At 55.6% G+C, this 11,644-nt stretch overlaps 1 protein-coding gene across 3 annotated transcripts; it reads right to left on the bottom strand.

The window, feature by feature from the left end:
- Positions 1 to 9: 9 nt before the first annotated feature.
- Positions 10 to 11,609, bottom strand: GPAT2 (glycerol-3-phosphate acyltransferase 2, mitochondrial). Of its 3 annotated transcripts, XM_027033671.2 has the most exons (21): positions 10,318 to 11,601; positions 10,069 to 10,182; positions 9,323 to 9,396; positions 8,789 to 8,893; positions 8,416 to 8,544; positions 6,079 to 6,178; positions 5,561 to 5,694; positions 5,154 to 5,253; positions 4,845 to 5,057; positions 4,167 to 4,286; positions 3,925 to 4,007; positions 3,454 to 3,572; positions 2,653 to 2,723; positions 2,301 to 2,559; positions 2,064 to 2,212; positions 1,808 to 1,885; positions 1,178 to 1,309; positions 976 to 1,096; positions 811 to 876; positions 519 to 574; positions 10 to 240 (listed from the first exon to the last, which is right to left on the bottom strand). In XM_027033671.2, exons 1-21 carry the CDS (start codon positions 10,378 to 10,380, stop codon positions 124 to 126), a joined length of 2,403 nt encoding a protein of 800 aa, XP_026889472.2. In that variant the 5' UTR covers positions 10,381 to 11,601; the 3' UTR covers positions 10 to 123. The 3 variants fall into 3 exon arrangements, with proteins under 3 accessions (XP_026889472.2, XP_053056957.1, XP_026889469.2); XM_053200982.1 differs by having other exon boundaries at positions 811 to 1,096; positions 2,316 to 2,559; positions 10,318 to 11,609; XM_027033668.2 differs by having other exon boundaries at positions 811 to 1,096; positions 10,318 to 11,605.
- Positions 11,610 to 11,644: the final 35 nt, after the last annotated feature.

The raw sequence follows: 11,644 nt of genomic DNA on the forward strand, positions 1-11,644 counted from the left end.
AAGGGACAATGAAACAAGAAAAGGTTTTATATACAGTTCGGGTAAGGGTGTACAGCCTCCCTTCCAGTCTTCTGGCTCCTGATCTGGGGCTGAGAATCTCAGCAGGCACTCCATCCCACAGTTCTAGCTACAAATGAACTGCCGGATGAACTGTTCCAGCTTCTCCTGATTTTCCCAGCTGGTGAACGCAGGGGACAGGTAGAGCATGGGGCCTGCAGGGCTGGGCGTCTGCTGCAGCACCTGGACCATAGAGAAGGGCTGTGAGCGCCCACCCGGGAGGCTGTGCCCATCCCTCGGCAAACTGCCGTGAGACCTGGGGACCACTGGGCCTTAGTGTTTGAGTGCAAGTGCTGCCTCTTAAGCCCCCCAGGGGTAGGAGAGTGGTTTAGGAGACCAAGAAGGCCAGGAAAACCATCCTACCTTCTCCAACTACTGTCGCCATACCTATTCTTCCCAGAGCAACTCTCTCAGGGTGTAGGGGTGGGAGACAGGAGGATGGTAAAACTGGCCCCTCTTACCCCCAGGTCTCTGAAGGTCCAAATAGCACTGATGGCAAGATTTGGGTCTGCGCACTCTGGAAGGAAGAGAGAAGTGAAGGCTATAGGGAGTGGCAGGGAACCACTGGGAATAGGCTTGTGTTAAGAAGGAACTAACCAAAAAGATAGGGCTCAGTATAGATGTGAAGACCCTCTCTGTACCCTGCAGCCCTCCTTCCTGGAGTTGGGGTTGTCACTGACCAGCAGGGGGCAGCAGCCACCGGCAAACCCTCCCCTGCCTTCAGGGAGTCTGGGCTGGCCGCTGCAGACTCACCAAAGAACCCTTCCTCCTGGGCAGTGGCCTGCAAGAACTGGAACAGCTGCTCAGCGTAGCCCGACTCTGTGGGAGAGAAAAACCTAGGCCTGGGGCCCCTGCACAGCCTCTGCCCTGAGCTCTCCCCGCTCCCTCTGTGGAGAGCCAGGGAAGCGTGGGCCTCACCTGTATCAGGCAGCTGTCCCTGGTGGAGGAAGGTGGCAGCCTGTGCAAAGGCCTTGAGCAGCGGGCTAAGCAGGCGGCACAGGAAGAGGAAGAAGTCAGGGCAGCGTGACTGCTGACTGAGCTGGAGGGGGACAGACCAGAATGAGGGCAGCTCCCACTGCCTGCCTGCCCCCTCCTTCCACTGTGGTTTCTCCCAACTTACCCTGAAGAACCGGCCCTCAGCCTCCTCGAAGTCATCACTGTCACTATCAGTAAAGTCTCCACTTGGCTTCCACAGCAGCTTTGCGCTTAAACGCTGCCGCCCTGTGTCACAGGCTGGCCTGGAGCCTGGGGTCTGGGGGCCATGGGAGTTATTGGTCCCTAACAGGTTCAGCCTTGAGCCTCCCACTTCCCTAGACCAAGTACATAGTAGACCAGGCACATGGAGGTGAAACCAGAAAAGGAGACCCAAGGAGCCCAAGAGGACACCCAGGACCACCCTAAACCACCCTAGACCGTGACACCTGCTGAGCCAACTTGCAGGGTGAAAGGAAGTGAGCACTGACTCAAGAACCATAGTTCTGTGGACAAGAAATGGGGGGGGGGGGTGGCAAACAGGAGGTATGCACAGAACCTCAGAGGTACAGCTGTCCAGTCCTGTCATGATAGGGAAGATGTGGCAAATCCAGGGCAAAGAAGAGCAGAGGCGGGACCCAGGCCTCCCTGTCTGCCAGGCCAGGGACATGTCCACCCCCATAGCACACTAGGGCAGAGGAAGAGCCTGGGGCAGCTGTCACTCTGGGTGGGAGTAGGCAGCCAGGCCCCAGTCGGACTTTGTCTCCGCTCCGCCTACCTCCTCGGCAACCAGGAGCCCACACTGGATGAGACGGTCCAGCACTTCCTGACAGTAGCAGTAGGAAGACTGACAGGGCTGAGGAGAAAAAGCACCCATATGGCCTCAAGAGAACCAGGAAATGGGCAGGAGCCCGGCCAGAGCAGGGCCAGAGACCTCCTGCCGTAGGAGGATTTAAGGGGTTGGACTGGGCAGGCATGGGCCCTGGACCTCTTCCGACAACCACGTGGGGGGAGGCTGACGGGACAGGGCTGACCTGTAACAGCAGCAGGTCCTGTGGTAGCAAGTGCAGCAGCAGCAGGATCTGGCGGTACAGCTCGTTCTGGCTCAGCAGCTCGATGCCCTGTAGCTCCCAGGGTCCCTCAGGCGGCACCCTGCCTGCCAACAGTCCCCGGACAGCACAGGCTTGGAGAGGAGAGGGCCGCGAATGAAGAAGGAAGCCACTCCCTCACCCCTACACCCGTCCCACCCAGCCAAGGCCCCGGGGACGCACCACCCACAGCCTCACTCAGGAAGGCAGGCAGCAGCTCAGCACTCAGATGTGCCAGGTGGGTGAGGCCGGGACCCAGCCGAGGAACTACGAGCAAGTCCCCCTGATGGACGCGGAGGAGGGTCACATGTGCCTGTAGCAGGCTCAGCGTGTGCTGCACAAGGCACCGCAACTGCCCTGAGAAGCCCACATCAAAGCCACGCAGTAGCGTCTCCTCGGTCAGCCAGGAGAACTCCCCCAGGAGCTGTGACAGGAACACACCCTGCGGTGGGGTGGGGGGGGGGGGGGGAACGGTACAGGAGCTGAGCAGGAGGGCCACACCCCCTCCCCCAGCCCCTACTACTCTGTCCCCTACCTTCTGGTGCTTGAAGAGCAGCAGTGTCGCCATGATGGCCGTGCTCATCACTGCCGAGCTCATCACGCTGGCTGGGGCCACGGTGGGAGAGGAGTGGGAATGCTGATCGGGGCCTGAGGCCCAGCAGCCCACTCCTTCCATCACCCAGCGAGTCTTCCTAGTCAAGAACCCTCCTCCCCCAACCCGTAGCAGCAGCCACACACCCCCCACACAACTCCACCACAGGCAAGGGGAGAGAAGGCCTGGTCCCTGAGTGCCACCCTTTCCTGTGGAGAACCAACATTTATCAAATACATGCTGAGAGCTCAGGGACCATCCCTGCCTCACAAGCCTACTCAACCCATAGTCTTCACCACAGAGAAGGCGCTCAAGAAAGGTAGTAAAGAGAATTCGGTTAACCTAGTATCTGCTTTAGAGGGTGCTCTTAAGTCCCTTATATGTGTAACTCTGTGCAGCTGACATCACCCTCATTTACAGCTGAGGTTAAGTGAGGAGCCCAAGGCAGGGCCAGGTATGGCCTTGGGTACGTGGCTCATCCAGGCATCTGCCCCCTGCACAGTGCATCCTCCATGGCTTAGCCGGCCTGTGTGCACTCCTTTAGTGGCTCCCTCCTGTTCTCCCTGGCTGCCCTGGCTCCCCAGAGCCAAGAAAGCTTCCACTCCTCTTCACACGTCCCAAGTGGGCCACACAGGAGTGGGCATCAGGTGCAGAAACCCGTTTGGAATGGAGGGTCCCAATGACTGGCTGAACCAGTAGAGACACTACTCAGGAGCCTCCCCTGAAAGGCCCAGATCCCCTCACCATTCAGGACATGATGGCTCAGCCTCCTGACCAGGAGCTGGTCCTCTTCCTTGAGCGCCAGAAGGGGCCCAGTTGCTGGAGTCCACTCCTGCTCCTTCTCCGTGTCTGGGACAGTAGTGCTGGGATAGAGACACAGATCACAGGATAAAGGGACCAAACCTAAAAACAGTTGTGGGGAAACCAACCTTCCTCAAAGGTAAGGATATTTCCCCATCCCCACTCCCAAGGCAAGAGGTGGCCCATGTAACTCTAGCCCCTTCCAGGCCTATCTGCCATGTCCCGCAGTCAGGTTATAGGCAAGGAGGGAGGCCTGGGACTGTTCTAGATTGACCCATTGGATAAATGGCAAGGGAAGGCTGGAGGAAACGGTGATGTGTTTGTGGGTATGGGGGAAAGGGGTGCCAGCTTACAAGCTGGATTGACAGGGCTACCAGCCTTGCCCCTGAGACCCACACATGCCCATGCCCCTACCATTGGCCCAGCACGATGGGCTGCAGCAGCTGCTCCAGGGTCTGCCTGCTGCCCCAGCAGCTTCTAGCGTTGATGGTGTATTCCTGCCCAGGACAAGGCTCTTAGGTGGCCCACCAGGAAACCTGCACATAGCCCACCTGAGGCAGGCAAGGCTATCCCTGCAGAGGGCTTTGAGGGCCAGGCTGCCAGAAGCCATGGGACAGACCCCAGGTACTCCCAGCCTTACCCAACAGGCTGCATACCTGTAGGGAGAAGGGCTGGGCCAGGTGAACACGGACACAGACTGGGCGGCTGCGGCCCCAGCCTCGCAGGATCCGCAGGACAGCCAGAGCTCCTGTCCACAACCCCAGTGGGGCCGAGGCCTGCAGGGAGGGAGGGGTTGAGTGAACAAATTTCCTGGGGTCACTGTTTTCTGCTCTGCTTTATCTTGGACCCAAACTGGTACATGACCATGACCTCTTCAAGCTTATTTTCTCAACCATGAAACAGGAGAAATCCCTCTAACTGGGTCTTGTGAGGATGAAATGACTCAGTAACTATAAGGGCCTTGGCAAGTGCCACAGGATGATGATTGAAGAAGTCCTTTGAATTCTCCCCTTAACCCTAGCCCTAAAGGGAACTGGCCACAGGACACAATAATGTGTATCTTCTCATGGGGTACCTGGTTAAGTATTCGACTTCGGTTCAGGTCATGATCCCATAGCTCGTGGGCTCGAGCCCTGCATCAGGCTCTGTGCTGACCGCTCAGAGTCTGGAGCCTGCTTTCAATTCCATTGTGTCCCTCTCTCTCTGACCCTCCCCTGCTGCTTGCACTATCTGTCTCTCGAAAATAAATTTTAAAAATTTTAAAAAACCAAAACAATGTGTATCTTCTCTAGAGATGGTACCCATCTGGGGTCCCCAGGGCAGGAGGATCTCACGTGGTATGCATCACAGGGTGCATCTGGAACCAGATCATAGGTGATGGCCACTGGCACCAGCATAGCATCTGGGACAACGCCCACCTGGACAGCCTCCACCACCAGTCCCAGCCAGGTTTGGCCCAGGGCTGACAGCCGAGGCCCCAGGACCCCAGGAGGCTCTTCCAGGAATATAAGCAAGGGCTGCTTGCTGACCAACAGCTGCTCTATAGCCTGGAAGAGAATTAGGGGAGGCAGATATCAAGGCCAGAGCAGCAACAAGTCCCTGTACTCTGGGCTGGCCCCACTGGAACCACTGGGGGCACTTACGGCATGGACCACGGCCCTTGCAAGGACTCCCTCAGAGCTGTCCAAGGTGAGGTTGGCCTCTGGGGGCAGGAAAAGCCCCCCAAGCTTCTTTAGCAGAGCTCTATGGGGCACAAGGCAAAACTTGATGAGAGAAGGGGCTCCGGAGATGGGACCAAGGCAGGATAAGCTAGTGAGAGCTTTGGCCCACCACGGCCAGCCTGGATCCTGCCTGAATATCCTGAATCCAGGCATGGCCTTAGGGCTAAACCCTCCATCTGAGCCCCACTGGCGGAGATGGCAGACTTGGGAACAGAGAGACAATGAAGAAGGCTTCTGGGCAGCTGCAACACCCCCATACACATCCCCACACACACCTGCCCTGGGCTGGGGACTTCTGCCTTGTATGTCTAGGGGCACAAAGCTTTTACCTGAGGGTGGGAGAGCAGGTGCGGGGGTCCCAAGCCACACGGAGCACACCCAGGCCTTGGGAGAGCAGCACAAAGGGCAGCAGGATCCCATCCAGGAGGGACTTGTGGGTAGAGAGGAGGACAAGCGGCAAGCCCTGCTTGGGGACAGCCAGAGGGAAGTGCCAATCCGCCCCCACCCTGAAGATGCAGGAAGCTGAAACCCAGCACCTCCGGACCCAGGGCAGCCCCAGAGGGAGGGAGGGTTCAGCTGAGCAGTTCTTCCTCTGAGCACATTTCCCAAAAGTAGAGGAGCTCTGTCAACAACTTTTAAGGTAATGCACTGACATAATGGTTAAGACCATGATGAAAAGACGTTAGAGGAAGCCCCATGGGAGCAAGACCGTGAGACACGAAGAGAAGGTCGTCAAAGAGCAGTGGATTTTTCCCACCAGCTGATGGGGCTGGTCCCAACTTGGGGCTTGGCTAGCCTCTGCTCCTCTGTTCCCGCCATCCCCATCCCAATGGAGGGCGGGCCTTACCGCCTGGGCGGCCTGGTGGACCATCTTCATCTGGCCCTTGTGGAGCTGCACGTTCAGGAAGACACATTTCAGGAACCGCAGCAGCGCCCAGCTGAATAGCCTGGAGAGGGACAGCCAGTCTGAGGTTGTGTCTGGGCCCCACAGGCCCTCAGAACGCTGCCCAGCACTCCTCTAAGGCAAGTACTATTACTGTCCCCACTTTATGGAAGAAGGAAGTGAGCCTTGAGGAGGTTACAGAAGCTGAACAGTAGAGAAAGCTAAGTGGTGGTGCAGAGGCTGGAAGGCAGGCCTGACACCAAACTCCACGCCTGTGAGGTGCTGTTACTTTCCCAAGACTTCATGGTGCAACTGCCTCAAATCAGCTTCAGGGCATCTCCTGCCTCCATTTACCCCAAAGCCTGGTCTTTGAAAACTGCTGGGAAAGGTGAAATATAAAGGAAGGAGTTAGTGATACAAAAAGGGGAGAACTGAAAGGGCCAAGATCCTGAGGCAGCATTCCCCAGAGGCCCAGTGGGGGGACTGGTGGGGAACAAGGACAGAAGCGTAGATGCAAGCACCACAGAGACGTGGTGGACAGGCAGCATGCCCTCGTCCAGTGGCTTCTATTTCTCTATGAAGCAGAAGATGGGGGCATCAGCTGACAGTGGGTAAACCTGAGGAGCAGTCTGGATCAGTCTGGGCGAATGCTATGTGCCTCTTTGAGAATCTCATAAAGGAAACAGAAAAGGCAGGTACAGAAAAGGCAGGTAGCTGAGTCCAAACAGAACCAAGTGACTCCTTCACCAGGACATTATCATCATGAATTCCAATGCTCTGGAACTGAAGCAAGTCTAGGAGGGAAGAAAAGACAAGAGAGGGGCTGATGACTGGTATAAAGATGGTCAGGTCAAGGGACTAGAAGTCTCAGCAAAGTCAAACAACTGTCACATGGAAGGCTGGTCAAAGTTACTGACAACCTCTACTTCCTGTCCTAACCAAGCAGTTGACCACTGAGCACTTTCAAGACAGCTAAGCACCACGCACAGCCCTGTGCCTTCTTTCCCTCAGTGACTCATTCATCTCTCAGCTTTAAACATCATCCGTATGCTAAAGCTTTGCAAATCTATGCTCCTGGCCCCAATCTCTTCTGAGCTCCAGACTAAGCAACTACCTCTTCAGTGTCTCCAACAAGTCAGGTATCTGAAACTCTTTATGTCCAAAACATCCTTTGTGGGCCAAACTCACTCCTCCCCAAGCCTGCCCCCTCCATCCACAACACCAGGTGCTCTGCCAAAAACCTGGCTCTCCCGTGATTGAGATCTCTTCCCCTCATTGCCCCCACCCTCAATCCATCAGGGAGACCTGTTAATTTCACACTGGTCTCTCAATCCATTTTTCCAACCCCTATTGTCACCACCCCATGCCCCATGGATGGCACCTCACCTGGACTAACAAAGCTTCCCAAATAGTCTTCTGTTCTCTACTGTTGATTCCAATTAACCTTGTCAGTTCCTGCCTAAAACCTTTCCATTGGTTTTCACTGCACTTAAAAATCAAATTCAAACAACTTGAATGGCCCTGCATATCTTGTCCCTTCTCTCAATTTCGTCTCCAACAGCTCTCTCTCTCCCTCACTCACCAGCTTCCAACCCCATCAGCTTCTTGAGCAAACCTGTCCCTTTCCTATGGCCACAGCTCATGCTATTCCCTCCAGGACTGTGCCCTCCATCCTTGCCCCCTCGACGTTGACTCTTTTCCCCTTTGTGTCCCTGGCTTACAAGTCTCTTTCTCCCCTGCAGGTATTCTCAATCCTAGCCCTTGTTCTGTCCTTGCAGCCATGTGTTACTCTGTCCCAAGCGTCCCTCCACTCTCCAGGAACAGTGCCCTGCATCTCAGAAGAGCTCAGACCTGTGTTACAGGAGTGTGGGAGAGAGCATGGGAGCCTGTAAGATGGAGGAAACCAGCCACCTCACCTCCTCCACAGGAACCTGATCTGGGGAGAGAAAGAAGAACAGAAAAGGAGCTGAAGTCTGGACCACAACCAAGGCTTCCTGGGGTGACCCCCAACCCCCTATCCTCAGGACAGAGAGACAACGCCAGGCCAGCAATGGTGAGAACCTGGGCTGGAAGCTGACTCAGGTCAAAGCCTCATCCCATACCTGACTGGCCCCACCAAAGAGCCAGCTGTCCTCAAAAGGTCTCACAGCATCTTCAGGCATTCCCTCGGGCTCTCTGGTAAACACACCATCGAACTTCCCGGGAGGGGAGTCTAGTCTTTCCCCAAACTTAACCAACACTCACTTTCCAGAAGGGCAGAGGCCCCAGCCCAGAAAAGAATGCCCCTCAGCACAGAGTTACCTGAGTAGGAAGGGGCAGGGTGGAGCCTGGATATGGCCCAGGATGCGCTGTACCTCTTTCTTCACAAGGCCTGACACCTGGCCTTCTCCAGCCCCTCCTGGGTCCCTCCCTGAGATGACATTCTGCACCCTGTGGTGTGAGGAGGAGTGGTGTTAGGCTGGGGCAGGACTAAGATCTCTCAGGTAACTTCCCTCAGCACCACAGCATCCCGACGAGCACAGATTCCAGTATTTATCCTACATCTTTAAGGAAGGGCACCAGGCAAAGCTAATGCTCTAGAAGCCAGCCCTCTCAACCACCCCTACCTAGAGCATTTGTCATCCCTTCAAGGGTCTCAGAAGTGCCATCCAGACCCCAGTTCATGCCTCCTCACCCAGTTCTTTCCATGATCTTCTCTGGGGCGTCCCGACAAGGTGGTATGTGCTGCTCCAGTGACCACAGAAAACAGCAGAGCCTCCGAACCAGCCAGCCCCGAAACCTGAGCACAGCCCCCAGAGCAGGGGGAAGATGTTTCAGAGGGCCCACGCTGCACTAGGGTCTACAGAGCATGCTCCATCAGAAAGGGATCACACCTGAGTCCCACGGCCTGAGAACACCTGAGCTTGGCTTATCATGGAGCAGGAAGAAGCAGCACCTGCCCCTCTGTGCCCCCATCCCTCCCCTCTCCCTGCTGAGTGGGGTACGGGTTTGGGGCCTGACACACTGTGGGCAATCCATAAATGCTCACAGAACAATCTGCAGGAGAGTTCCAAGCTGCCTCTCCCCACCTGCAGGTATGGAACAGAGGACGGGGGCCCTTCTTTTTCCACCAAAGGGAAAAATAATGACACCACAAAGCAGGGCCCCAGCAGCCCTGCACCCAAGGGCCCTGCCCACCACCCTCCACCCATCCCCCAGCTCTGACTACCTGGTGTTCTCCTCCTTCACCAGAATCACGTTGCAGAAGCCTAGATCCATTATGCTTCTGTGAAAGAGGGACTCCTGCACGAGAGGGGCCAGGGACAGCATGTCCTTGGGGGGGGGGCCTTCACAAACCAACAAAGGAAAGCTCCTGCTCTATCTTCTGTAGTCTCTGCCTGATGAACTATTGAGTATACCAGGAGACAATTACACCACAGCATTTCATTTCTCATCTGGAGACTTCCTCAGGAAGAAGAGTTCCATGGTCAAAACAGAAGTGTTCACTCTCTACAGAATCAGCCTCTTGGAGCGTAGCATATAAAGTCTCTGAGAAGTTCTCTTATCAACATCAGAGAACATGTAGCCTGGATCTCTGCCAGGACCCTGGGGCTCATCAGCACCAGCACATGGCATGGACACAAGGTCTTCAAGCATGCGTTGCATGTTATGTGACTTTAGTGTCCCCAGAACAGAACAGTAAGACTCAGGCAGGCATGGCCAGACCCCGCCCTCTGGCCACACCCTAGCTCCTCTCTCTGCACTTCACCCAACTCTCCCAGGCCTGGAAGCCAGCCCCAGGCTGACAATACAACCAACACGGGTGCATCCATCCCCTGGAGAGAAGAGCAGAGGCATGGGCAGGAGAGGGCTGAACTCAGAAAGACATAAAGGAAGCTGCTTCCCAGAGCCATGGCTCTCATAGTCAAGTTTCCCCAAGCTTCCTGGATGGGGCCCAGCCCCAACATCACTCACCCAGCTCTTAGGAGTGCAGGTCTGGCAGCAGCGACCCACAAAGGGGCGATATTTCCCCAGGAATGGGGTAACGGCCTCCAGTTTCATCCCAAAGCCTGAGGACCACAAGCTGGTCTGGAAAAGGGCCACAGGAAGAAATGAGAGGTCTCAAAGTCCTTAGCAGGGGGAAGGAAGTTCCAGAAGTGAGGGGACATGGGAGGGGAGGGGAGAGGACAGAGGGTACTGGGGGAATGGGAAGGGCCACACTACCTCCCGGCTGTTCTGGGTGTTCCTCTGCTTGGTCTGGAGTCTGGCTTCCAACATGGTATCCATTGGGGGCCTATAAAATCTGGGAACTAGCCACTTCTGCGCCTCTCCCCCCCCCCCCCCCCAGGAACCTTACCTGGGGAGAGGAAGAAGGATGGAGGGGAAACTGTAGTTTGGGCCACAACCAGAAGTTCCTGGAGTGACTCTTCCTCAGCCCCCACCTCCAGAACGGACGGACAATACCTGGGCCAGGAGGAGTGAGAAGCTGGGATGGAAGATGGAGGGAGACTGGCTCAGATCAAAGCCCCACCCTATACCTGAGAAGTCCTACAAAGGAAGCCAGCTGGCCTCAAAAGATACCACAACGTCCAGATCAGGGGCTCCCTCAGGCTAACATGAAAGGGATCGGCTGCCTTGCCATCAACGGCCACCCTGCCATCTCATAGTACAGACAGGGGTGACAATGGAAACTGAGACCCCTTCTGTGCACAGGGAAAGAAGGCTGGATTGGCAGGAAGGAGGCATCCGACTGCTAAAGAGGAACAGGACCATCATCACAAGGCTACCAGGTCCTGCTCAGCTGCTCTTCCCTTTGCACCAGAAGACAGAAATTTATCCATCCAATCATGGGTACTAGGTGGGGGACAGTTGGGGGCCAGAACACAGACCTGTTCCCAAAGAATGCTCATCTGGTTGGGAGCAAGACAGACTTTTCCATAGTGGATCCCCTCGTAATAGTACTCTCCACAAACGCTCCCACCTGGTATCTCCTCAGCACCCTCTTTCCCACCATAATACTCCCCTGAACTAACAAACATCTTTCTTCCCCAAAACGACTCTGAACTCCTCCGGGCCTAGAAACTGGACGCTAAAAACCCCTCTGACCAGATTTCTCACAATGTCGCTGATGGGTAGGCTGATCCAATTATTTATCACACAATGAACAAAATAACCATGTGGAAGTGCCTTCTCCCTTCCCTGTCATCCCACCAAATTCTGTCCATGGCTCTCCATCCTTGATGCCTCTGGATCACCCTCTAATTTTTGCCTCTGTTCATTGATTCCCCCAGCCCAAGCTTGCTGGGCAAGAAGCCTCCTGCAGGGCCAAGGTTTCATTTCCCCACATCATCTGAAAATCTCCTGGGGGCAACAGCTGCACAGAGGAGGGACCCAGGAAGTGCTGGATGGCAGACTGGAACTTCCTCTCCCAGAATTCCCCTGGGTCTCTCCTCTTCCCACTTAGCACAGTTCAGAACCATGAAGCCAAGAGGCAGGAGAATGGAAATTCCTTCAGTGCACAAGCTCTGGTAGACTCCTTCCAAATGTACTT

Source organism: Acinonyx jubatus, chromosome A3 (assembly GCF_027475565.1).
Source record: "Acinonyx jubatus isolate Ajub_Pintada_27869175 chromosome A3, VMU_Ajub_asm_v1.0, whole genome shotgun sequence".
Lineage (NCBI taxonomy): Eukaryota > Metazoa > Chordata > Mammalia > Carnivora > Felidae > Acinonyx > Acinonyx jubatus.